At 39.7% G+C, this 27,405-nt stretch overlaps 2 protein-coding genes across 2 annotated transcripts in view; both read left to right on the top strand.

Annotated features, from left to right (window-relative positions):
• Positions 1–813: 813 nt before the first annotated feature.
• The window catches only part of LOC136257287 (CAAX prenyl protease 1 homolog), a 217,290-nt gene continuing 190,698 nt past the window's right edge, over positions 814–27,405 (top strand). Inside the window, exon 1 of the mRNA XM_066050398.1 lies at positions 814–1,973. The gene's annotated coding sequence lies outside the window, so the exon portion shown is untranslated. The remainder of the gene's footprint in view (positions 1,974–27,405) is intronic.
• LOC136258431 (CAAX prenyl protease 1 homolog) lies at positions 1,844–26,827 on the top strand. The gene is made up of 14 exons (XM_066051747.1): positions 1,844–1,985; positions 2,458–2,572; positions 3,876–4,072; positions 4,945–5,190; positions 5,598–5,788; positions 6,785–7,031; positions 7,309–7,362; positions 7,431–7,569; positions 7,768–7,950; positions 12,794–12,910; positions 23,044–23,451; positions 23,580–23,789; positions 23,985–24,136; positions 26,400–26,827. Exons 10-14 carry the CDS (start codon positions 12,824–12,826, stop codon positions 26,713–26,715), a joined length of 1,173 nt encoding a protein of 390 aa, XP_065907819.1. The 5' UTR covers positions 1,844–1,985; positions 2,458–2,572; positions 3,876–4,072; positions 4,945–5,190; positions 5,598–5,788; positions 6,785–7,031; positions 7,309–7,362; positions 7,431–7,569; positions 7,768–7,950; positions 12,794–12,823; the 3' UTR covers positions 26,716–26,827.

Here is a 27,405-nt window from a genome sequence, read left to right as displayed (position 1 = left end):
AATTAATATGCTACTCAAATCCTTTTCTGTAACATTTCAATGTGAAAGTGTTTATTACACTACTTGGTAAATCAACATTAAACTGGACAGGCAGGTTGCTGAGCTGAGCAAATTAATTGAAGTTGTAACAAGGTAGACATTACCATAGAAGTTAAAGGGACACATCCATTAACGAAGACATGGTAACATCAAATTCATAGCACACAGTAGCACAATCGCTAATATTCTTTAAAGGAGCCACAAGAGGAGCATCTTCTGCATGATAAATTTACTTTCAGTAACAATAATCCAGGCACCAAACTTAATAAAATAAATAGCACAGTGATATGATGGCCCCAGACCCACAAGGGGTAGTCACTTCAATACTGCCAATTGATGCGTTTGCAATCGGGATCAAGAAGTTTGATCACCAAAATATTGCCTTGATCACTTAATTTCATCCATCCAAGAGCCTTGATTCTTGATCGTCAACCGTAAAAGCTTAGTAAATTCTCATGTTGCCCAAAGTTAACTCACAAAGATCCTTGATCGCTACTTTTGTGGACGCCTTGATCGCTTGATTCACTTCAACAATATCCCTTGATCACTTGATCCTGGCCACAAGTGCATCAATTGGTGGTATGGAAGTGACTACCCCTTCAGCTCGCCCTTCAGTGACTCGTGCATCACAAGATTTGTTATCTCCATAACTATATCTCTGCCATAACACAATTATTAGTTAAGCACAACTGCATATATATCGGTATATGTTAACCTACCTCTGCTACCACAACTTTGGTGTGGTCAGACGCCGAGTTAGCAGTATTCTCTAAATAAAGCTCACCTTAAGCACTAATTGGAACTTAGTAGCAATGAGTTTATTTTCATTGAAGCGCAGGAACTTCTGAAGGAGAGGAGTGGATCACAACACTGAAGATGAAAATAATAGGACACCATCGATGCCAGTACGACAAAATTCGTCTAGTTTACTGAATTAAGAGGACTGTCAACGCATGCAACGCACCATAGATAGTATAGACGGAGTCTATACTATCTATGAACGCACCAATGGTCCGGGCAAACAAAGAAACTTAGTCGCCATAACAAACCACTAGTGCCTGCTGCAGCGCCTACGCCTGAGCCTAAAGCAGTAATCACTCACGTTGCTACAATTATTAAATGAAGAGGAGCGGGGATGGGACCATGTGGGAGTAGCGATGAAGAAGTGACAATGGCGAGAGATGAGGCAGACGAAAGTGACGAGGAAGATGCCAGAGCTGAATTGCCTAGGTAGAGGAGCAATCCCGGATGTCATTACTATCCATGCAGCGAGAGATGGTTCACCAGCTAGGTGATAACTACCTACCCCGGGATGACAACCAGTGCTTCAGTGCTAATAACTCAAGACTAGTTCGTGATGATGACAATGATAAAAGTGGCTCGAATGATGAGAGAGGCAAAGATATTGGATTCTCTAAAGGGACAGGTGTTACTAAACAACAAGTGCTGGAAGCTCTTGAGATGGTTGCTGAGAGTGGAGAATCTGATGAGGAGATGAAAAAATGGGAAGAAGAACAGATTAACAAAGGTGCTAATATTATTCAAGCCACTTAGCAGCCACCAACAATTAATACTAGATCAGGGTTTTATAGTTGGAATGGGAACATATCCTTACATTGAAGCTCAGTCTCAATTCTTAAACCAGGAGAATACTAACTGGCAACAACAAGAAGCCACTAGTAACACTAGCCAACTACCAACCCATTGACCATAGCTAGGAAACTTCCAGTTTAGACTAGATGAGTTAAGGGAGACTAACTCTGTCCATTGGCAAAACTTGGGTAGGATGAAGGGAGATGAAAGGAGCAGCTGTAGATGATTTTGATAGTGTACAAAATGAGCTGGCGATGTCACTAGTGAGTACCAGTTCTTTTAAGAGATGCATTTGTACCTTGAGGACTTGTTGGGATGTCTTGCTGAAAAGGACTTGTTGGAATGTCTAAAAGGTTATTGTGAAGTTATATGTGTGTTCGTGCATGCGTCCGTGTGTGTGTGTGTGCATGAGAGACAGACAGACAGAGATAGAGAGACAGACACAGAGAGAGAGAGAGACAGAGACAGAGAGAGCAGGTGCTTATATATGAGCTCCTGGTGTGGGTGAGTGCGGGTGTGCATGTGTGTGTGAGGCACATAGCTTGTCACCTCTATCCATGAGACTTGGACTCCCCTCCTACAGGTTAGTATAGTCACTGTCCCAAGAGGATTTACCTGCACAGACTTGAGTGCCTGAGTAGTGTCCAGTGCTAGTTCGCTGAGCGGCAAAAGAAACACAACTACCAGAGGCTTTGCTGTGCTTAGTGTGTTGTGTGTGATGTGTGCATACGTATATATGTGTGCAGATACAGTTGCATGTATGGATAGTAACAAGTATGGAATAGCACATACAGTTACTTAAGTGTCACATTCACCTCCCTTCAGCTTCCACTGATCAATACACTACACAATAAGGTATTGGAGACTAGACGACTCAGAGCAGAGAGGCTTGTTGTTCGTAGACAACAAGATATTCAAGATGAACTTGATGTGTGTAAAGGTGAGTATGTAGCTTATGTGAGAACTAGTGTAACAGACCACCTCATTATAGTGACCATGTCAAGTAGGTCCAAACATATCTAAGGTGTACTTCATGACCTCATTACAGTGACCATGTCAAGTAGGTATCAAACATAGCTAATGTGTATGTACTTCATGACCTCATTTACCTTACTATTGTGACTTTAAATGGAGGGAATGTCATCAGATGATGATGAGATATAAGGTGATATGCAAAGTTTTGAGAGGTTTTTACCTAAAGCCTTGAGAAATGGAAAGGTTTAATTAATCCCAAGGTTGTGTAATCGAATGGTCAATGTATCAATGGCATCACAGTAAAATTTCACCAAAATTGAGCCTACAGGTGTATTTACACCTAAATTTTCAACAATTTCCTGGGGGAGCATGCCCCCACCCCCTAGAATCCGAAATGGCTTACTTTGCCCCCCTCCTAACTGGGTTGAGTCCTGGCATATCTAGTCAAGTGATTTGGTGTACAGTCTGGTTTCCAGGCTTGAATGCCCAGTTGCATTCTTGAGCAAGGAACTTTACTCACCTGTCTACTCAGAGCTCTTTTAAATGAGGACCTGGTGGCCTGGGGAGCAAATGCCCATCTGCCCATTGTCTTCCTTTAGTTCCTTTGCTATGTTAGGGATGTTGTAGAACTTTGGGATCTGTAGAATTATTCATTGAACAGTCCTCCTACTGGTTACTAGTGCTACCCCAGTAGGATTTGCCTGCACAATTTCAAGTGTTTGAGTGATACACAGGCAGCCTGCTGAATGACAATGATGGTGTGTTTCACACTCCTGTCAAAAACATTTGCTTTGTGTGCATGTGTAGAGAGGCAGCATAGCCAAGTGGCTAGGAGCTTTGGCCTGGTAATTGAAAGGTTCCAGAGTCTATGCCAAATGTTACTGACATTGTTGTTTCATTGAGCAAAACACTTTACTCACATTGCTCCAGTCTACCCAGGTGTATAATGGTGACCTGGTGGCCTTGTGTCAACTGGGGAAGCAGTCCAGCCAGTTGTAACATCAATGAGTAACTGTTGTTTACTGGGAAAGTAAATGCCCAACTGTCCTTGTCTCACTTAGAGGTGTTGGGGTCATCAGGATTTGCCTGTACAAGACTCAAGTGCCTCAGTGATGCACAGGAATCTCAGTTTTGGTTTGCTGGACAGCAATAGCTGCATGGCTGCCGCCTGAGGCTTTGCATGTGTGATTGGGTGGGTGTAGTTAACAGAAAATGAACAACAACCACCTATAATACATATTTAATACTATCTATTTATTATTACACAGGTCAATCTTCACTGGAAGCTGATAACCTATTTGAAGATGTTGTGGATGAGTATGCTTCATTATCCATCATAAAGAGTCATCTTGAGAAGTGGAAGTTCCAGCACTCATCTTACCAACAAGCTTACGTGTCGTTATGTCTTCCCAAGCTGTTCACTCCATTTGTGAAATTACAACTGGTCACATGGAACCCTCTAGAGGTGTGTGATTATAGTATAGTTAGTATACCTGAGTGTATCTGTATCTAATAGTGTGTAGTTATGATATGTTATCATAACATTTTTGTGCAAAGGAACGCACACACACACACACACACACACACACACACACACACACACACACACACACACACACACACACACACACACACACACACACACACACACACACACACACACACACACACACACACACATGCTTGTGCATGCACTACAATATACCACACTCACACAAAGGCACACCACAGACATATACTACACACACACATGCACCCACACACGCACTAGTGCTGCCGCGATATAGAAAAACTCTGTATCATATATCACCAAGGTTTATGTCACGATATAAACATATATAGAACTAACTGTAACATTTACAAGACGAAAAATATACATACTCTTCATTGCAAGTTTCAATTTAAGTTGGATGTATACCACAAGCAAAAGCTACTCTTGTTTATCAAGTTTTAAAATACATTTTGCTACTGCTTTTCAGTTGAGACAAGTGGCTGGCACTACACAGAAACCTTAAAACTTCCCGGTTTACTTTGGGGTTGGCTTGTTTACCACACTACACCATTAACAGATAACTTAATTAAATGCCAAATACCATATGTCTGGTCTCCCCCACATCATTATACTAAATGGTGCCAGCAACCATCAATATAACTGATTTATCACCACCTTGTTATATGGATACTCTCAATGTATCGATATATCGTGGCAACACTAACACACACACACACACACACACACACACACACACACACACACACACACACACACACACACACACACACACACACACACACACACACATACACAGCATGTTCACTGTTACTGTTTTATTGCAGGTGAAGGCAAAGGAGCTTGATGGTTTGAGATGTTAATGACTTATGGCTTCAGGGAGGGTCAGAAAGGGTGACAAGGACACTCAGCTAATACCCAGCCTTGTTGAGAGGGTTGTGTTGCCATTGGTTACATTGCTGGTTGAGCAGGTTTGGGATGTGACTAGGACATCATCTCGTCAAACTAGACAACTGGTATCCAGGTTGATGAAAGATTATCTCACTATATCCATGGAGAGTGGGAACACTGAGGTGTGTCCTTCTGTGTGTTTGTTCTCTGTGAGATTAAGAATTTGGACCATGCCATTTTTAAAGAGGGGTTAATCTCTGTATAAATCCAATTGTTGTGCCATTTGGGATTGATGGTACACAATTAAAAAACCTTATGTGTATTATTCCCTTAGGCATTGTTGAACACCATTCTGACAAAGCTGTGAAAAGCAGTTGGTTTAGCAGTTGATTTTGTAGCTGATTTCTTTTTCTACAAGACTCAAGTGCCTCAGTGATGTATGGGCATCTCAGTTTTGGTTCACTGGGCAGCAATAGCTGCATGGCTGCCTGAGGCTTTGCATGTGTGATTAGGTGGTGTAGTTAACTGAAAATGAACAGCAGTCACCTATAATACATATTTAGTACTATCTATTAATATTTATACACAGCTCAATTTTCACTGGAAGCTGTTAACCTATTTGAAGATGTTGTGGATGAGTATGCTTCATTATCCATCATAAAGAGTCATCTTGAGAACCAGCACTCACAATCTTACCAACAAGCTTACGTGTCGTTATGTCTTCCCAAGCTGTTCAGTCCATTTGTGAAGTTACAACTGGTCACATGGAATCCTCTAGAGGTGTGTGATTATAGTACAGTTAGTGATATGTGATATGCAGTACTTGAGTGTATCTGTACCTAGCACCTATGTGGTTATGATATGTATAATATCATAACATTTGTGCAGAGAAACACACACCTGCTTCAAACCTGCTTCACTGCCTGTCCTGGGATCTTCTTCGTCCCAGCCCCAATCCCCCATGGGACATGTCACTCCACCTATGGTCAGGGGATGCTGAGTAACCCAATTACAGCCTTTTTATTAGTGTTGCACCGATATGCATTTTTTTCACATTTGCCGATACCGATTATTTGCCTATTCCAGTAACCGATATGCTGATATTTACCGATATTCTTCATTTCTTCAGAATAGAGGAGGAGGTGCAGAAAATCACCTCAAGCTTATGTGTATAAACTGCATTTGTAATGATAATGTAATCAATGTAATGAATTACGTGGGCGGCTGACTTTTACAATGTTTTATATAGTTTTGCTACTATCTCCTTTCATGGAAAAGGAAGCCAAGCAGTTATAAAACAGCTAAGCCAGCTTATCAAACAGTGTTTTAGTGGGACTACAGACCCTTTGCGAAGAGTGATCAACTAATTGTGTGGGCAGTCGATAAATATACGCAGCCTACTATAGCCTTGCAACCATACTTGTGCAAGCAAACAAGCCAAAACAGTTACAACAAACCACTTACTGCTACGTTCACCACCTTCATCCTTTACTTGGATGAGTTGGAATATACGGCACCTGGTCTATATATCTAACTCATACCCTACCCCTAACACTAAATCCTAGGGGCGCTTTTCCTAATCCTACGAGCGCTTCTCCTAATATTAGATAGGTGCCGTATATTCCAACTGATCCCATGTATGAAGTGTATACATAGTGTAAACCCTGTCATTGGCCTGCAAGGCCAACTCTAGGGCACCTGGTCTCCACCACACGACCAGGGCCAGACACACACACACACACACATAACATGTTCACTGTTCTTGTTTTACTGTAGGTGAAGGCAAAGGAGCTTGAAGAAATAGGACGGTTTGATATAGTGATGTTTTATGGCTTCAGAGAGGGCCAGCAAGGATAACGAGGATATTCAGCTACTACCCAGCCTTGTTCAGAGGGTTGTGACGCCATTGGTTACGTTACTGGTTGGGATGTGACTAGGACATTATCTCATCAAACTAGACAACTGTCACAACTGGTATCCAGTTTGATGAAGGATTATCCCACTGGAAAGTGGGAACACTAAGGTTTGTCTGTCTGTGTGTTTGTCCTCTGTGAGATTGAGAATTTGGACCATGCCATTTTTAAGGAGGAGTTAAACCCTATATAAATCCATTTGTTGTGCCATTTGATGTTGGGAGGGGGGTACACAATTAATAAAAGCGTATGCGTATTATTCCCTTAGGCATTACCATTCTGACAAAGCTATGAAAAGCAGTTGATAATGTTTTTGTGCCACTGTACTCAAAACTGTTAATTGTAGCATATTAATTGTTAATGATATACTTCTTGTATGGCTTGTAGACAACTGGAGAACTCTAGTAATTCATCAATACACAATTTTGGAGTACAATTAAGGTGCGTGTGTGTGTGCGTGTGTGTGTCTCGGTCACCACAATACTTTCCCCTACATGGTTACTACACAGCTAACATCACATACTGGATGGACACACTTTCTTCACAGTCACTTAAACAATTAACAGTTGATGGACTACTCAACAGACACTTGCTATTATCACTGAATAATTCTCCCACACATCTCTCCCTATTGGGTAAGGCTGAAAGGTGAGAATAAACCACCTCATTATAGTGACCATGTTGAGTAGGTCCCAAACATAGCTAAGATGTACTTCATGACCTGATTAATAAGACCACCTCATTATTGGTGACCATGTTAATATCTTAAAAGTATGAAAATAAGTAATCACAAATTTTCATTCTGTATGATAATACTTTACACATATACATTTTTGATTCTGACAGCTTTCCATCTCACAGTTAGTCGTACCTGATGGGGCAGTTGTGCCAGCATCAGCAAGTGGGACAACAGGTGGAGGAGTGATGCTCACCAAAAGCAGGGAATTTCCCAGAGCAGCATCAGGAGGATATGTCAACAGATGATATAAAGTGAAAACAAAGTTTTGTACAAGATATATATATACGTAGGTTAGAGTGTGTGCGTGCGCGTGTGTGTGTGTGTGTATGTACTTTTTCAACTATAAGTCACTAAGTCTAAGTCCTCGCAATTAGGTTAGGTAATCCTAAGGCTGCAGCACATGTTGCTGTCAGACCTTCAGTGCTGGACACTGTAAAGCGCTAATAATAATGTGTGTGCATGGCGTATGTGTGTGTGTGTGTGTGTGTGTGTGTGTGTGTGTGTGTGTGTGTGTGTGTGTGTGTACGTGTGTGCATGAGCGCAGTATGTGTATTAGTAGTAGAAGCACAATGATACAAATGTAGTATTAGTATTCGCCTCGTGCTTTATTAGCATCTCAGCCGCGCGCCTCGTACTTTATTTTTCTTATAGCACTCGCGGCTATGCTTTAAATGATTTATGGAACTTTCTAGTCGTGTAGCTTCACCATACACTAGGACTCGCAATTAACAAGCGTTGCACGAACTTTTAGCAGCCTGAACGCACACAAACTAGTTTAACAAAGTAACTCACGCGTATTTCACCATAGTTTGGCATAGTAGATGTTCATCGCGTCTTTTGGCAGGTTTTGCTCGCAACCCACAATCGATTCTATTGTGAGTCACATGGTGAAGTATTTCCGTGATATCTCCAGGACTTGTCCGTTTACATTAACAAACGTAACAGCAACGTTACCTTCTCCCACCCATCATCGAAGCATTTAGGTATGTCTATAAAAGCAATCCAGTGGTGGAACTCGTATTGGCTGGTGTGATTGATCACTCAGCGCGGCGAGGCTATCAGCCTTCACCGGCTTGGATGATTAGTCGTACTGGCGCGAGCCCCGTAGGCTATTAGCCTACACTAAGTCACGTTGGCAACTGTGCTTTATTGCCCACAAAGAGTGCTTTATTGCACCGCAAAGAGTGCTTTATTGAACGAATAAAGCACTCTTTGCGGTGCAATAAAGCACTCTTTGTGGTCAATGAAGCAGTTGGCCGGCTGAGAGTGTACTTTATGATATTTAAAGTACACTTTTTCCTTTGACCTCGCCCACGCAAAGTTCTATAAGTATTGATAATGTGATATCAGTAATATCAGAAATTAGCAAAAAGTTGACTTTTAGCAGATATTTCATATAATTGCTCAGTATTATGGTTTGGTGATCTTGTAGCACAGTGGGTAAAGTGTGAAGCTTGAAAGATAGTTGATACGTACTTGTGCATATAATTGAAGGAGTCAGTGGGAAAAGGGGATAACCCACATTTGAAAAATAAAATGGGTGTATGGTTGGCATTAAATAGAATTTTCTGACATTACTGAATTGCTGTAGACTAATGTAAATTTAAATTTGGTTGTGACTTAAAGTTTTAAGTCCTGTTGTTAAATTTTGTGGAAACATTAACATGCCTAACTAAGCAATTTTGTTTTTACAAAATGGCTAAATCTCAAAATGGGGGTTACCCCCTTTTTCCACTGACCCCTTCAATTATATAGTCGCCAAATTTTCAATTCCTACTTTTTTCTTTGCTCAGACTTTTAATCATACCTTTTTTACAGGTCTTTACTAGGCAACCACCTTTTAACAATATTTTTGTGACATTTATTGTAGAGCCAAGATTAATGCATGGAGCACACTGGTCAGCAGTGACCAAAGCAACCAACAGACAATGCTGTGAAATGATCCAGTACTCCCTACTTGTATGTACCTATAGCTACACAGTTGGTCTACTGAAGTTGTGAATATCTAGTGTGTTTATGCTTTAAAACACTTGAAATATGTACCATATGTTCACTACATTCAGTTAATTTCCAACATGTGCATTGTAAACATCAAGATTTCAATAATCCTCTACATTGACTGTCCTGCAGTCTTTGTTACAGAGCTTTGTGATCTTAACTTTCTAAGTACTAAGGTTTATGTTCAAGAAAATGAAAATGTTTGGAAAGCTCATATGTAGCCAGTAATACAACACCCGTCTATGTTTCTCTCTCTTCCTAGAATTAGCAGTAGTACGTATGTACAGTGTGTGTACATGTGTGTATTTCAAGTGTTAGAAAGAAGCAGAAGGTACTTGAAGTTGCATGTAGTTTACACCAGACACTTAGTAATATCTCTAGTGCTCAAAGTTAGACAATATTTACGTGTAAGAACATGACTATCAGTTTGACCACACAGACTGACTGTGATGTGCCATTGTAGTGACAAGTTATTAGTTAAATACCATGTGTTCAGCTCTGTACAGTGTGTTGCTACAGTGAATGAGAATAAGTGGGTGTGACTTCAGTTTGGAACTTTGTAAAGTTTTGAGGATTTATTTATTTATTTTTTTTGCAGTGTAGATATACGCACCTGTTGTTCACAACTTTACCCTTAAACCTGTGTAGTGCAGAAAACTGGATTTGCTAAACTAAAAACACTACACCAATATATACATCGTTTCAAACAGCCATATCTCATCAAGCATTCATCCAATCCCTTACAAATACAGAATTGCAGAATTTATTAATTGGTAAGGAGCAAGCTATCTTATATATATAAAAAGCAACAAGGAACTTGCTTGCTTGGAAGTGTTGAATTATTTCATTCCCTTTTGCCATTGTATCATCATTGTGCTTGACGACCATTTAATAAATCACATGATATCTGTATATCAACTGAATTGCTATCATGTGACGAGCAACATGACATCAAGAGAAAGTCGATATGATGAAGTATGGCCAAGTTATGGCCTTTTAACCATCGTTATATGAAGAGGTAAATAAACAGTGTGAAGAGGGTAGTGGGCACAATGGGAAGTTCTGGGTGCATGAAGAGTGGGGACTGTTTATACCAAAATGTAACAGTGAGTAAAAAGGGTGTTTGCAGTTTTTAGAGCTTTAACAGTTTTTGTACTATGAAAGTTTATTTTAAAAGACATGTGTAAAATCCAGTTTACTGGCCAATGCATTTTCAGTGTTTGCATTTAAAAAAAAAAAAAGCTGGGTTAAGGGATAAAATATAGATGTTAATTCCTTTTGGATATCATCATGATTTCCTTGTTGATGTGGTGTGTATATTTTCCCTTATCAATGCTGCTATGATAGTGAAAATAAAAACAAAATGTGATAGACTTTACTATTCTAAAGTTTTGTGTGTTGGTTTACATGAAAAAGCAAGATGTGATAACTAGAAATTGTCTTTGTGCATGATACACCTGTAGATAAAGATGTACATGTAAATGTAATTCTGGATAGTGTTTAAATACTGGGATATTTCTAGAAATAGCTGTATGTGCACTGTGTATACAATATGAACCCTACTCTAATCTGGCCAACTTGTATTAAAGTATATGTATAGATGAGATACTTGTACATAATTGACCCGTTAAGGGTCATGAAGTTTTGCATTTTCTAGTACCAAAAAGATCTACTTGCGTAGTACCAGCCTTATATTCCTGTAACCGAAGTGTGTTTGAAAAAAGCTTGTGACAGGGATACATTGAGCTTACCAACTGTTGCCTTCAGAAAGACATACGTAACTCAACAATGGCTTAGCTACCGGTTACATTATTTATACCTACAGTGTCACTCACCTGGGTGTGTACCTTATTGGAGATACGATGACCATCTTTGTTCTTCTTAGTGTCCCATTTATTTTTGCTTGCAGTGCAAGGTGTCAGCTCACAGGTAGAAAATCAATGGCTTCGTGTGTTGTTTATCACATTCAAAGAATAAAGTGTGTTGTACCACACCTCCATTTGGCGGCAAAATGAGGGGTTTGATTGTAGATGTGTTTCAAGGAGTGTCCTTATGTATGTACATGTAACAGACAGGGCATAGATGAAAACTATTTGAAATACCATTGATAAATACATAACTTGTATTTGGCAAAAAAAAAAAAAAAAAAAGTAACAAACAGGTGTAATAAAATTTGGGAACTTTATAAACTGGTAGTGATCATTAAAATAAAAGAAGTTGATCATCACCTTAAGTGTGAACTTTAGTCATGTTTATTGATAATTCTCAAACGTCACTACGTGGTGGATGTACGTACGGTCAGAGCAACTTTTGCTTTAAGTACGTAATTAGTTACATTCCTTGTATCTAGTAACTGGTAACTAGTTACAACTGTGCAGAAAGCAACTAAACTTAACAGTCAAAAGGCCATAACAATGTATGTTTGTTGCAAGCGTATCAATTGTTGTGATAAAGGTAAATAATTGGGACTCTACTATATATCTGCTATGTACCATACAAAATGACTAGGTACACTCCACCTCTAGGTTGTACTGTTAACAAGGCTACTACATATCAGTTATCATATCCCTACACATCATGTACTTTAAGTACATGTAGGAATGGAACAAGTTTACAAATCAACAATACCATTTGTACATGCAGACTCTGAATACACACACATTTATAGACAGTAAGTGTTTGTACATTTCTATAACATCAATGGGTACCTGGTGATTCCATTTTCCGTTTCCAGTTTCCTTTTCCACTGTTTCCAATTGTCCCACATAATGGGTGAAGGTCCAGGTGGGACTTTGGGTGCCCACACCTTCACCATGAGACATGGTACAGCCTCCTGTGGGTTACTAGTCCTGCCCCAGGAGGATTTGTTTGCACCGGCTCATGGAACCTGAGTGGTGTTCCCGTGCTGGTTCACTGGATAAGCATGACTAGCATAGTAGCTGTAGGCATTTTATGTACAGTATGTATGTATTGTGTGTGTGTGTTGTGTAGTGTGTGTGTGCGTGTGTGTGTGTGTGCATGCATGCGTACGTGTGTGTGTGTAGTGTGTGTGTGCGTGTGTGTGTGTTTGTGTGTACAGTTGTTGTAGTTGCATGACCTTTATCCATTACTTACTCTATTACTGTATCACTACAGATCATTTGGTCCATAGTGTTCCTACTGTTGATGATGTTCATTGGTAGCATCACTGGACTACCATGGCTGGTATATGAGACATTTGTGATTGAAAAACATCACGGCTTTAATAAACAGGTATATATGTACAGTACACCATTGTATGTAACCATGTGAGTATGTATGTTACTCTGCACAAACACAGTAAGGCCTTATCAGCTGATAGACTACTTCTCTGTTAACACCAATTTCTTGTTTAAACAGCTCAACATGCGCATGTACATGCACACCCAACCATGTGAGTATGTATGCTCAGAGTTGGTAACTAAGTTACATGGGAGTTACTTTTCTGAAGTTACTACCCCAGCTCTTGCTACTCTATACAAATGCAATACTGAGTCCTTACAGTTGATAGGCTGTTTCCTCATCTACGTACACCTTAATTAACCTTTCACCACTATAACCGGATTTATCCAGTTTGACGATATATGAGATATAATTCAAACGTACTACCACTTCTATCATACATTTTATAGTATGATGTGCTTACCCTGAAATGAGCATGCCCACAGAAGTTCCATTTCTAGGATAACTGGATCCTTTGCTCGCTATTACGTGTTTGTTACATATTGTCACAAAGTTTTTTTATTGAAGATGACGAGCTTTATGAATCCTCGAGTTGCTAGTCACGTTTTGAAGTCCAATGGATTATTATTTATAGGCTAAGACAGCCAGGGAGGACCGTTGGCCGTTTTTTCAGAAGTGTGGCATGATTCACTCGTGTGTATATGCATGCGTGATATGAGATTTTTTTGGGAAGAATCCAGTCAAAGAAACAATCGCTCAGTAAGGAGACTTTAGAATAGTTGTATGAATTGTAATACTTACCTGCAGCAACTTTCTATGTGACTGACTACCTGATTTTACCATATTTTTCAGTTTTGGTGTCTTGGTGGTTTTATTTACATAAACAAGAACAACCTAGTTGAGGTGCTTAGTCTATAGCGATTACTTAGAGGTAGTTTAGTGTTTAGTGAAGCTTGTATAGTGTGATTTGCTGTGGACTGTATGGTCCCCCAGAAAATTTAGTCATACATGTGCAAGTATACACGCCAACACCGTAAAAACACACGCACACACACATACACACACACACGTACATGCATGCACGCACACACACACACATGCACACGCACATACACAACACACACACAATATAGTGGACACATATCCCGTATATACAGTTCATCAAGGCATACAAAAATTCATTTCCTGTCATCTTTTTCATGTTAATCATTTCATAATTGTCACATTTATCAGTAGATCAACAATTCACTTCTGACTATTGAAGTGTCCCACTTGTTACCTTCACACAATTAGTAATGTTTATACAATAGAGTTTAGGATCAGTAGAGTATTGGATTCCAGTGTTTGGTGTAGTACAAGATTGCTCCATATTGTGTACCTGATCTATATTCATAATTTTTTTGATTTCCTAGTTTCCCACGAGTCATGCACCACACACCAGGGGTGAAAATAACAGTCGGCCATCGGCCAAAATCCGGGCACTGCGTTAGACTGGCCGTCCATTCTGCTCAGTAATCGGCCCATCATCCGAGCGAGTGAAAAGGCTGTAGCGCATGCGCTTAATTATAAAATTAATTATACGTAGTGTCGAGTTGAAATTAAATGGCGACTAGCGGAAATGCAGCAAAGAGTCATGGGTCAAGCAGCGGTTCAAGGACGAAGCAGGCAAAGAGACAGGTATCAAAAGAAACATTTCTCAAGTGGCAGCGAATTAATGAACGCGATCATCAGTCTTCGGTTTGGCTGCGAGCTGATATGGATGATGAAGACAGGTCTGTGGTTTCAACGCTTTGGTGCGTAGTTTGCCGAAAGTACGAGCCAAGGATTTGTTGGCAGAAAAACTTTTCGAGAGCGTGGATAGAAGGCTCTACCAACCACAAGACGAGTAACGTAACCGACCATGCCAACAGTGAACAACATAAATTGGCCATGGCGCTGCTTCGCAAGGATCAGGCTATAAGTAAGCACCAGCCGATTACTAGCTATAGCCCTATTGCACAGAGTCTTTCGTCCACGGCATTAAATCCAGCTGTCAGAGAGCAAATCAAGAGAAAGTTCGAAATTAGTTTTGTTCTTGCAAAAGAACATATCCCCTTCTCGAAATATCCAGCTATCCTTGCCCTAGAAAAAAAACATGGAGTAGACCTCGGTACATCATACAACAATAGAGACTCAGCTCGCAACTTTGTGCACTATATAGCTGAGAGCCAACGGAAGCTCTTGTATACTACACTGGAGTCATGTCACTTTTATAGTGTCTTGATGGATAGCTCTACTGATAAAGGGCGGATTGAAAATGAGCTGTTCGTAATCCTGTTTTGTGAAAAAGACGATGTGCTGCTGGAGTTGAAGACCACTGCGAGGTACTATTGTGTATTGGAGCCAAGAAGGAGCGATGCAGATGGATTAGTTGAGTGTCTTGGTCTAGCATTAAAAGGTATGGGTATAGATAACCTACTTCACAGAGAGAGGGTGCTTGGTGTTGATGGCTTTCCGATTCTTGTCGGTTGTGGTACTGATGGCGCATCAGTCAATGTGGCTGAGCAAAATGGTATGAAAGGTAAACTTCAGGCTTCCTTACCTTGGTTACACTGGGCATGGTGCTACGCTCACCGGCTTGAACTTGCTTGTAATGATGCCTTTTCCAGTCAACTTTTTCGTGACATAGACGACATGTTGTTGAGACTATATTACTTGTACGAAAAATCACCAAAAAAATGTCGTGATCTTTCAGACCTTGTTGGTGATCTTAAGGAGGTGTATGAACTTCCTGAAGGAGGTAACTTACCAGTGCGAGCAAGCGGAAGTCGCTGGATTACCCACAAACGTAAAGCTCTGCAGCGAGTGGTTGATCGATATGGGGCTTACCTCAATCACTTGGCAGCACTCACTGAGGACAAGTCAATTAAGAGCACTGATAGACAGCGTCTGAAGGGATACCTACTGAAGTGGAGGCAAGCTCGAATTATAATTGGTTCTGCTCTCTACACTGATGCCCTTAAGCCAGCCTCTCTTCTCAGCCTTACCTTACAAAATGATGACATTGATGTTGTGCAGGGCATTAAGAACATTTTGAAATCCCATACCTCCTTAAACAAACTGACCTCACAGGATGTGGTAGAGTGGCCTGTGTCAAAGATGGTTTTGAGTAAGTTGGAAGATGAAAATGGACGCAAGGTATACCAAGGATCTGAGCTACACAATTTTAGAGACAGTACCATCAAAACTTGTCAAGAGCAGGCATTGGCTGACTTGAGGTCTCTCGATGATCGAATGCGCTCTCGATTGGAGTGGTCAGATGTTGACTTCATGAGATCAATCCTTCTATTCTTGGATACCCAAAGCTGGCAGTTGCAAGAAGCTGAAGAAAGTTCAGAAGATGATGATCGTTTAGGCGAAGTCAAGGCTGCTCTGTTGAGAATCATTGATATGTTTCAGGCTCCGCTTGAAGCTAGAGGTGTTAGCATCACTTCATGTCTGGATGAAATTGAAGACATTGTTGAGTATGCCAGGACTTACCTGTGAATTGGATGTGACAGCTACAAGAAAATATGGTACCTGTTGAAGACATCACCAGATTCTGTGAAATGGCCTAACATCTTCCTGATCAGTGAGTTGCTGTTCAGTTTACCATTCTCAACAGCCAAAGTTGAGCGCTTCTTCTCTACACTGAAGATCATAAAAAGTGAGAGGAGAACAAGTCTAAATTGTTTAACTCTCAACGATTTGCTAGAAGTCAATGTTGAAGGCCCCACCCTCAGTGATTTTTCACCAGATCAAGCAGTAGAAATTTGGTGGAGTAGCTGCCAGTCTGGGAGGAGGGTGAATCAGAAGCCAAGAAAGGAATACCGTCGGAAACAAAAAACTACTGACAAGGCATCAAGTGATTCTGAAGACTCTGAAAGTGAACAACTAGATATCGACAAATGGGACAGCTGGTTTGGTGAGGATGAAGAGGAGCAGCTTGAGACATCTTCTTCACATTCTGAATTTCATGTTCTTCAGATTGACTAATCTTGTCACTATGGTAATCTAGACATTATGACCAAGTTCAGTTGTACATAAAATATGTAAACATTAAAAATTTTTTTTGGTTGTATTCAGAAAATATTACAATAATTATGAATTAATACAATATTAATTTTATATTTATAGGTAAAAATGATTATAATAACAACACCTATGTCACAGTGGCAGCAGAAGGGAGGGAGTTGGGGGCAACCAACTTTCAAAAAGGTGGGGCAGAGCCTCTCCAATAAATGTGTTTGTGATGTCATAAGTCATACCACGTGATCAAGAGTCCATAATTTATTATGGACTCTTGACGTGATCAACACAGTACACGCTTGATCACTGTATAGTGGCTAACAGCTGAAGTATAATGCTGAAATATATTCTTAATCTGCAATGCTTACTACCTCCAGTAAGACTTTATCAAGCAATACTGTGATCTGGCTAAAACTGCATCCAGATTCAATCTCATAGCACTCATTCTTCAAAATTTTCCTGGGGGGGCATGCCCCCAGACCCCCCTAGAGGAAGAGCATGCTTTGCATGCTCTGAGTGCGCTTTGCGCACTGTGCAGGTACCCCAAACTTTTCATACCCTCCTCCACCACTGTGTCAGGTCAACTCCTGTGATGGCCGAACAAATTGCTTTCTGGTCTGACAATGTTCAGCTAGACATAAAATAGTTATTTTCACCCCTGCACACATGCCAGTTAGGTTGAGGAACAGTCTCCCAGCACCTTGATTGTCTAAGCTGATCACCTTTGTGTCACATGGCAGGTGGCTAGCAGTGTTAGAAAGACATCGGATTAGAGACAGAGTTGTCAGGCATGGCATCTGCAGCCGTCCTGAATCTGACCAAGGCTGGATTAGATAATTGCTGTGTATATACATGTCAAGTCACTAGGTCAAGTCATTAGGTCTAAGTCCCTGAAATTAGGTTAGGTAATCCTAAGGCTGCAGCACATGTTGCTGTCAGACCTTCAGTGCTGGTCACTGTAAAATGCTAATAATAATAATAATGCAATATTAGTTTTATTGTTCCTATCTACAGGTGTATCATGTACATGTGGACAAACCATTTAAAGCTAAAAGCAGCCAATACATACATGCATATATGAAAAATGAACAGCCTGCAATGCATAACTTCCCCAATTGTATAAACGTTGTTTTGAGGTACTGTAGTTTAGTAGTGATGGTTTGAAATAGAAGTGCTTTGGAGAGCTTTATATGTTATTTTAGAAATATATTTGTAATTGTTATTTATTTGTTATTTGCATTTCCGTTATGGTATCTTGAGCATTTATGAGATTACCATGCACAGTAGAGATATATAACTTCTTATTGTTTTACTGTGATTTAATATCATGCACTACTCCAGCTTGTTTCAGTACTTTTTATTGATGTGCTATGGTCCCTACTCTAGTTGAAAATTCCAAATTTTTTTGTGTACTTGTTTGTTAAACTTTTTTTTGCAAAATTAATAATTATTATGATTGGTGAACCCATGCATGCCACATCAAAAGAAAGAAATGGTGCTGTGTGCCCCACCTATGTATCAATTGACATCTGAAAAATGAAGTACCGTATAGTAAAAAACTTTGGCGGTAAAAAACTTTGACGAATTTGGCGAATAGCATTCAATTTTGCCAAAGTTTTTTTCGCCAATTATTTTAGATGCTCAAACTAGCACATTGAGTCTCACATTGAGTAACTAGAACTCGAGATGAAGGTCAGCTCGTACCACCACGCAATAAAGATTGAGCTGACTCTGGAGATCTTAATCTTCAGGCCTAGGAATGTGTCCCACAGTTGTAAGCACTCCTTGGGATAGCATTTCCAACCGGCTTCCCGTTCGCACGTCAGTTAGTTCATCGTCTCGTGATAGATTTGGCCAAATACTTTGATATGCGTGATAACCTCTGCTACTGGAGTTCACTGAGAAGCAAATACGGGTCGCTCTAGGCATCACAGGAGATAGAGAAGCACGCCTTTGCTAGCACGTCAGTAGCTACAAAAGTACTGCTACAACAACAACGCTAGCTACCTATACACTTACTACACTACTTCACTGATGTCACCTTGTCGTTTTATCCTGAGATCCTTACGTACCGTACAGTAAAATCTTTGGCGGTAAAAACTTTGGCAAATATTATTTCAATCGCCAAAGTTTTTTACTATATGGTATATCCATTATGCTTCGTTGTCGGCCCTGTTCAACCCGTTACACAGCAGTACAAATCAAGAACTGTTCAAAATGCACCTCTACAATCAAAGTAGCTACTATGAAAAATACAGATGATTTCTGTTTCAAAGGGAAACTATCATTTGCTACCGCCAAATCGACACTTCGCTGTCAGCAAAGATGAATGGGACACAAAGGAGGACACTGGTAAGTTCATGAAGAATGCATTGTATGTACTGCAGTATGCCAAAAGGCACCTCTCTGGCCAAAGTGACGTCGAACAGTGAAAAAATCTAGCTCGTAGCCTTAGCTGTTATCGAGTTACGCTTGTCTGAAGGCATCAGTCAGTCAGTGATTATTAAGTCAATAAAGAATAATTTAAAATAACACTAAGAATACTTTGGAAAAATTTCTGTAATTGGCAGTCAAATCTGATTAGTTGAAATTTTTATTGTGAATACATTCTGTGAGTACACTGTTGATACTCAATAGTACGATGTTGTGATGCTTCTAAAAACCAGGAGTCATGCACCTAGCTATAGCCTCAACAATACTATACTATTATTATAGGTTATTGTTTTATCATACAGTACAATAGTACTGAATAGTAGGGACCACAAAGGAGTAGGCATGGCCCATAAAATAACATCACCCAAAAACCAGCCTCACTTTCCCTGATGACGATGTGGCAGTATTGGTTAGGTAAAACTAAGCCCAAACAAGCTTTCAGATCGACCCGAAACGCTATCAACAAGTTGCTACGGAATTTTAAAACTGTTTAACAGAATTTTCTACTGACTGACTGAGTAACAAGCATATCCTTACAACAAGTGCCCATCGAGTTTCCTCATATCAAGCTACTGTTAACTCAACACGTTGGTAAGATTACTTGCTGTGGGTGTCACCTTAACAAGTCACCTCGTACTATGAGAGCAAGCTATTACAATTAATAGATGTGGCTTGTGAGACTGATGTTATCAGTAATAAAATAATTACGTACATCATTGTAAATGTAGCCCTCCATACAAGAGGGACACAAGGGAGGTCGCCTATACACCTGTGGATATACTGGTGAAATACATGACTGAATTAGGGATTAAATATCCCCAATTCAGTTATGGGAATAGACTAAAGTATGGATTAAGCGTCTACTAGTATATCTGCAGGTGTTTAGACTATGGTACAGCTCATTTAGAGGGTTACTAAATCACTTAGTCACCTGACATGCTCACTTAGTCACCTGACATGTTCATTTATTAACCCGCCCTCAGGCAATTTGTACGTGAAAAATAATTATAACATGAAAGGTACATTGGAGTACTTGACAATACTGTAATACAATTCTTCTCCGTGTTCAGTGAATAATTCTGGACAAATAGTAGACTAAACGGCATATCTACTGTAGCTCTAGCCATTACTCTGGTTACCGGTTGAGTAATTATTTTTGTGGGCACTGTAAGAACTTCAGGAAGAAACCGTTCTGCTGTTCTGCATTGCTCTTTCACCCCACCCTAATGCTCTGGCTATAAAGGTATGTACTTTAAACCATAGTCTAAATAAGTTAGACACAGCGACCAACGGGAACTAAGCGATTTAGTAACCCCTCTGGCCCTTAGTAGCGCCCTCGCTGCGCTCGGGACGTTACAGCCTTGGGCCATCAGGGTTACTAAATTGCTTAGTTCCTTTGGTCTTGGTGTCTAACTATTATATGGGACAAGTGTCCTGAATATCAAGGTGTCCTTATTAGGGAGGTGTCCTGATTTCAGGGGTCTAAAAATGCGTGTACAATAATATAAATCACCATGGAGACAATATGAATGCAAGTATAGCGAATAGTGGGGTATAGTAGAGATGGTATTTAGGCCACTCCAATAAATTTTCTGTTTCATGTCCACCGCTTGCATCTGGTTACTGTCAGCTCTAAACATTCCATTATTTTCCGTTGCATTCTGTATAACAGTGTCAGCAATACTTTCAAGTCAGCAAAAATTCACGTTTGTGTCATTTTTGCAACTTAAAAGGAAGGTACAAGCATTAAGCATGCCTAAATTAGCCTCCTGCTTCTTAATAAGGTCATTAATAAGGCCACTGTATAAAGTCACCTGTATAAACAAGTCAACTTGTTAATAAGTGTTGGAAGTCCTTATCAACAGGTTCCAATATAACACCAAATATTAAGGAGATGATTGATGACATAAACAAGTACTGCAAATACACAGATATTTGGTATTGGAAGTTTGATTTGGAGAATTCAATGAACTTGTTTACTTGTCAAGAACACTTATACCAGTACTTTAATACAGTGTGTGTATCATAACTTGTATATGGTCTATACAGGTGGTATGATGGAATAACATTGAAATGTTACATTCTCTGTTTGGATCATGACATTATTAAAGCGGTGATTAAGCTGTTTTACAGGTTGTGTTTGTGTTTTAAACATTTCCATAGTTTTCTAAATTTAATAATCTTTGGAATTGCTCAATGGTAGGGATCACTTCGTGGAACATAGGTGTGATCCTACAGCCTCAGGTGTTTTTTTAAAAATTATATTAATGTAATCACTTTGATATGGGGTTGCTACATTAGACAGACCACAAAAATACACATTTGGGGATTTTCAAGTTACTGGTTTAGACAGGTGACCTTTAAGCAGGCTGCTACATTATGCAAGTCACTTTGTACACAAGTGACACATTTCAAGTTGGCAGGTGACCAGTTACCTTATTAAACAGGTTGCTACATTAGGCAGTCCACCTATAACACATTTGGAGATTTTCACGTTTGCTGGATTAGATAAGTGACGTTATTCCATGATCAGGTCTCAAACAAGGCTGAAGGCTAACGTTTTACTTGTGATACACAGTTATGCATTGTACCTGCCACCAGTGTAAAAAACTGAAGAACTGACTGAGCAACTTGAAATTTACAAAACCACCTTAGGCTGTAGGATGACATCTTAATGTTCCTGGAAGCTCCCTACCATTGGTCAGCAATTCCAAAGGTGATTAATGCTAACAAAACTACAGAAATACTTAAAACACAAAAAAGTTTGCTCATCAGGTCATGGTCGTAACAGAGAAGTATTTACATCATAACATTTAAACTGTTTGATCAAGAGTTAATAATAAGAGAGGAGAGTGTCTAACGCCGTATAGTCCTGTAATAGATGATTGCGCAGAAGTTTAATGGCTTCTTTTCTGCGTAACGTACAGACTGGCTAGTATATTCTCGCATTTAACCACAAAGGCTATCCCAGACATAAGGGCGTGCGTTCAACTCGATGTTCAAGTTCACCACGAAGAGCATCGCTCTGTTGCGTAAAGAAGTGTGGCTGTTAACCTCGAAGATAACTCTGGGGGAGAGCGTCTGAGAAACCAATAAACACTGAACCAAAGGCGGAGTATCGCTTCGAATTTTCACTGCGTCGCCATGTTACTCTACCTTTGAGCATTCTTGAATTGAAGGAGTACTGTTCCCTGTACATACAGCTCAGTCTTTAGTTCAGTCTTCAGATATTCTCGAGGATTCATCACGGTGCGGCTAAACTAATTGCGGTAAGGAAACGAACAAATACTAGAACCCTATACGTTACACAGAAAGGAAGCCGTTTAACTTCTGCGCAATCATCTATTACAGGCCTATACAGCGTTAGACACTCTCCTCTCTTATTATTAACTCTTGGTTTGATGTTATCCCATCATACCACCTATACCATACATATCATTTCCTTATTGTACTCCAAACTATAATAAATTTCTATAATGAGTTTCCTCGTTACACTTGATTGTCCTATACTATATCTAATGATTGGAATGTGTTTATACCTTCAGTAATCTCTTTGATGTTCAGTGATACAATGGAACCTGTCAACGTGGACACTTGAGGACACCTACATAATCCAGACACTTAGTTAAGGTCCCAAAATATCCCTTAGTACATAAACTGAATATCAGGACATGTTGATAATCAATTGTTACTATTTGTCACAGGTGATGGCGACAGTTTATCCAAACTTTATTGCTCCATTGTTTGACACCTACACCCCACTACCCTTGGGTGACCTGCGAACAGCAATAAAACAACTGGCAGCATCCCTGCACTTCCCTCTGAAGAAACTCTTTGTAGTGGACGGGTCACGACGATCAAGCCACAGTAATGCCTACTTCTATGGCTTCTGGAAAAACAAGCGTATTGTCCTGTATGACACATTGCTGGACGAAAAGTTGCTCAAACAAGTCCAAGACAGTGTGGCTGCTAACAAGAAGGACGAAGCCAAACAGAAAGAGGAGAAGAAAGAACAGCAAGATGAGACAGCAATGGAGGAGGATAATGATGAGATGCTACCTGAAGAGGATACTACAATGGATGATACTAAACATGAGGTAAGAGAACAAAGATGACACTTCAGCTGAAGAGAAGAAAGATGAAGTGGATAAGAGTACAGTAAAGAAGGTATGAGAGTACACTGGAACCTGTTAATATGGACACTTGAGGTCGCGTACATAATCCAGACACTTAGTAAAAGTCCGTCCCAAGGTGTCCATGTTACACAGGTTCCACTGGTCCAGTAGTGACACACACACACACACACACGCACACACACACACACACACACTCACACACACACACTCCACAGCATCAAGGTTGTGATACTGATGAGGTACTAGCAGTGTTAGCTCATGAGTTGGGCCACTGGAAAATGAGCCACACCCTCAAACATCTTGTGATCACCCAGGTGAGTAGTGTAGTGACATCAAAATGGGACCTCTGAACATGTAGGCACCAGGATACTCTTCCATGATCCCATATGTATTAGTGTACACACATTTAGACCCCTGACACCTCACCAATGAGCACATCTCAGATGGTCCCTAGTTACAGAGGTCCCTACCATACAATGATGTATCCTCACTAACTATTAACCCCACAGGTGAATATGTTTCTGACGTTGTTCACGTTTGGCTGCTTCATGGGACAAGATCTGGTCTTCACTAGTTTTGGTTTCCATGATGGTCACCCCACCATGATAGGATTATTTCTTGTCTTCCAGTTCATCTTCTCCCCCTATGGGTGTGGTTGGAGGTGTGTACTATGGCAGCTGAATAATTAGTAATTTCATTGCTACAAAAAATTCTTAGCAGCCCACACTTAGGGCTGTTTTAGAATAATGTACCATATCATGTATCATATCATATCTGTGACTACACAGAGCTTTGGATACAGATACACTCTTTCAGGTGTATTACACATCACTACAAATATAATTTAGTACATGAAAATCAGGATACTAGTGGACAGTAGTGGTATATCCCAAGGTGTCCGAACCAGTTAATGTGGACAGTTGAGCACACCTATGTAATCCAGATACTTTTTAAAGTCTCAAAGTACATAAATTGACCTTGATAATCAGGATACCTTGATAATCAGGACACTATCAGTTGTTCACAAGTTGTCCATGTTACACTGGAACTATTTTATTATAAGTAACTCTTCTATTAGAGTATTTTGATCTCATTGCACTACAAATGTAAAATTAATAATTGTGACCCACTGAGTGAAAACTGGCCATTTTTGCTAAATTCTATTTTGCTATAACATATTGACATAAACCAGGTAGAAATATGCATGCTACTTAATAATTTTACATCGCTTTGATATGCATTGAAACAAAGCTCAAATCAATAAAACCTATATACCACCAGATTCTCCTGTTCATTGTGAGTAAGACACTCTTTGTTTCATGTTTGTACAGCATATGGTATGTGAGTTAAGGGCATTTATTTGCGATGCGGTAGAAATAAAGTTTACTGTCATCATTTAATTGTTGAAATGGCCTTCTTTGTCCACATGGAGACGTACACGGAAGGCAGTATACCTTGATCAATGGACCAGTTCATGATGAACAGATTGACCCATCTTCGTAGCTTGTGTCAGTCGTGAGTTATGATCGATTAAATAAGTGTCTTTATTTTGTTTGCCATATTGTTGCTGTATAAATCGAGTTTATTCCTGTTCCAACTGTCTAGAGCTACAACTCCAAGACTAATCATCACAAAAGGCTGAAACTTTGCCTGTCCACTCCTTTGTTACTATACTCTGTCCACTCCTTTGTTACTATAGATAACAGAGAAGCAATAAAGTGGTGTTCGAGGAATGTGTGAAAACGGCAGGCTTTGCTCAGTGGGTCACAATTACATTGTTCCTAGGATCTTGCAATTTTTGTGGCATACATGTATCTCAAATTCTTATCATCACCTATCATTCCCAACATCTTCACAATAGATACATGATTAATATACATGTCTAAACACTAATACACTGATATAATAAAGTGTAATCATTTGGCTTGGAGGAAACTAAACAGGGACTTTTAACATTTTAATTGCTTGTTATTTATACCCTATCTAGTTTAGATTACACTTAGTCAAGTAGTTCAAAGTGCTAACAATTACAGGCAGTGCTTGGTTGCCTGTGGTGGTGTGGCCTCAATTAGCAACTCAGACAGTGAGGCACCCATAAATATTTTAATGTGTGCTCCCAATAAGATTGGTTCGCATTATTCCATATTTTAATAGCTGGTAAAGATGGCTAGTTCATTCATCCCATGGCTGCTAACCACTATGGTTGTTGGAGCAATAAAAGTTAGTTGCACACATATTTCTATGGCTTCTTGTACTGAAAACCTGAAGGCCCGGGCTATAGCGCATGAACGAAGCGAGGGCGCTACTAAGGGCCTGAGGGTTTATAAATTTCCTAGTCTCCACGTTGTGCCTGTATAACTGCTTTAGACTATTTCACTTACCTCATCCACAGCTGTTTCTGCTGTAGGCTCGACAAAAGTGGCTGGTTTTCTTGCGATAATACTAACGCCATGACAACTATGCATGCTCATGTGACAAAATAAGTGCCCTTGCTACATCACTGCACGTGAAATATGCATACTGATTGGATAAACCTAGTTTTGAGCATACGTTATATTGTGCCTGAAAGCGTGGAGTATGTTAGAAAACAAGGTGGAGTATATGAGATTTATTACCCACCCAAAAAAGCCCTAATAGAGTCTAATATCGGTACACCTCTACTCTAATAGAACATACATCGTTTTCATATAGTGGTGATCATTATAGAGTGATCACTAAGTGAGGTTTAACTATTTCATGTATACACTTCTAATTAGCTCATATAATACTCCACGGCAGAATGAGCACCAGTCATGGTAACCAATTGGCTAAAATGATTGTTCTATTAGAGTAGGGAGTGTTTTATTAGAATGATTTAAATTTCAATGCAGATCTTAAGGTGATTTTACACAAAACTTCACGGAGTCAGTTACCTGAACACTATTTTGTCCCCAGGGGTTGGATACTCAACTACTGGGTTATACTCTACGCGAGTTTGGTGTTACCATAGTTACTATTGTCACACTACAGACATTGATGTTCCTGATGATCCAGCTAACCAGAAGGTTTGAGTATCAAGCTGACAAGTTTGTTGCTGATCTTACCAAGGCAGATGAGCTGATGTCAACACTCACCAAACTACACAAGGATAACTTCAGCTTTCCAAAAGCTGACCGTCTCTACTCCATGTTCCATCATTCTCATCCTACCTTCCTTAAGAGAGTACGAGCCCTCGCTACCACTTCAAAGAAGAGAGACTAGTCACCTTATAACCATATTAGGGTGTACTTAGTGTTAGACATATAAAAGTATGAAATGTTTTGTAATTGGTTCATTCATATGATAGTTACCTTAACACATTGTGTGTTACTGAGTACTTCATGATTTTTACAGTGTAAGTATTCTTTACTGTACTATAGTCCACGAGTGAAATCATTAAAATGCTTTTTCAAGTCTTCAAAGTTGACCTATAATGTCCTATTTGCATACTTACAGTGCAAAAGTAGCTATAAAATGGAAACTTGTATAATTTGAGGGTATAAAAGTTGGAGCTAATAGCTAGAGGAATGAGTGATTGTTGATGTAAAAATGTTAGGTGTCACACTTGCAGGGTATTATTGTCATCTCTTGCTAAAGTGTCATGTGCCAACTTGTACAGAGATGTAGATTAGTACTGTACAAGCATAAGCATATCTTGTAAAATGAGTCAGTATTAATTTTCTTGTTGGTTTTAGTTAATGTACAGCAGTTGTATCAACTTCTTGTAATTATATCTGGCTTACAGACTGTAGGCCAGATATAATTACAGTGAATTAAGAAATATTTTTAATATTTAAAAAATATTTCTTAAGTCACTGTACTAGCTAGCTATTATAGGTCTGATCTGATCATCAGCTGGTTCAGCAGTTAAATATAGAGCCATTCCCGTTACGTTCCTAGTCTCACGTGGCC

Source organism: Dysidea avara, chromosome 6 (assembly GCF_963678975.1).
Source record: "Dysidea avara chromosome 6, odDysAvar1.4, whole genome shotgun sequence".
In the NCBI taxonomy this organism is placed as follows: domain Eukaryota; kingdom Metazoa; phylum Porifera; class Demospongiae; order Dictyoceratida; family Dysideidae; genus Dysidea; species Dysidea avara.
Note: the sequence above shows the minus strand (reverse complement) of the source record. Positions and strands in the feature narration are given on the sequence as shown.

Excerpts from the sequence above, each read along its gene's own strand:
- LOC136258431 (XM_066051747.1), top strand. The coding sequence starts at position 12,824 with ATGATGTTCATTGGTAGCATCACTGGACTACCATGGCTGGTATATGAG. Across the intron at positions 23,790-23,984 it reads AACATCTTGTGATCACCCAG|GTGAATATGTTTCTGACGTT; the intron begins GTGAGTAGTGTA and ends TTAACCCCACAG. Across the intron at positions 24,137-26,399 it reads CCCTATGGGTGTGGTTGGAG|TTGTCCCCAGGGGTTGGATA; the intron begins GTGTGTACTATG and ends CTGAACACTATT.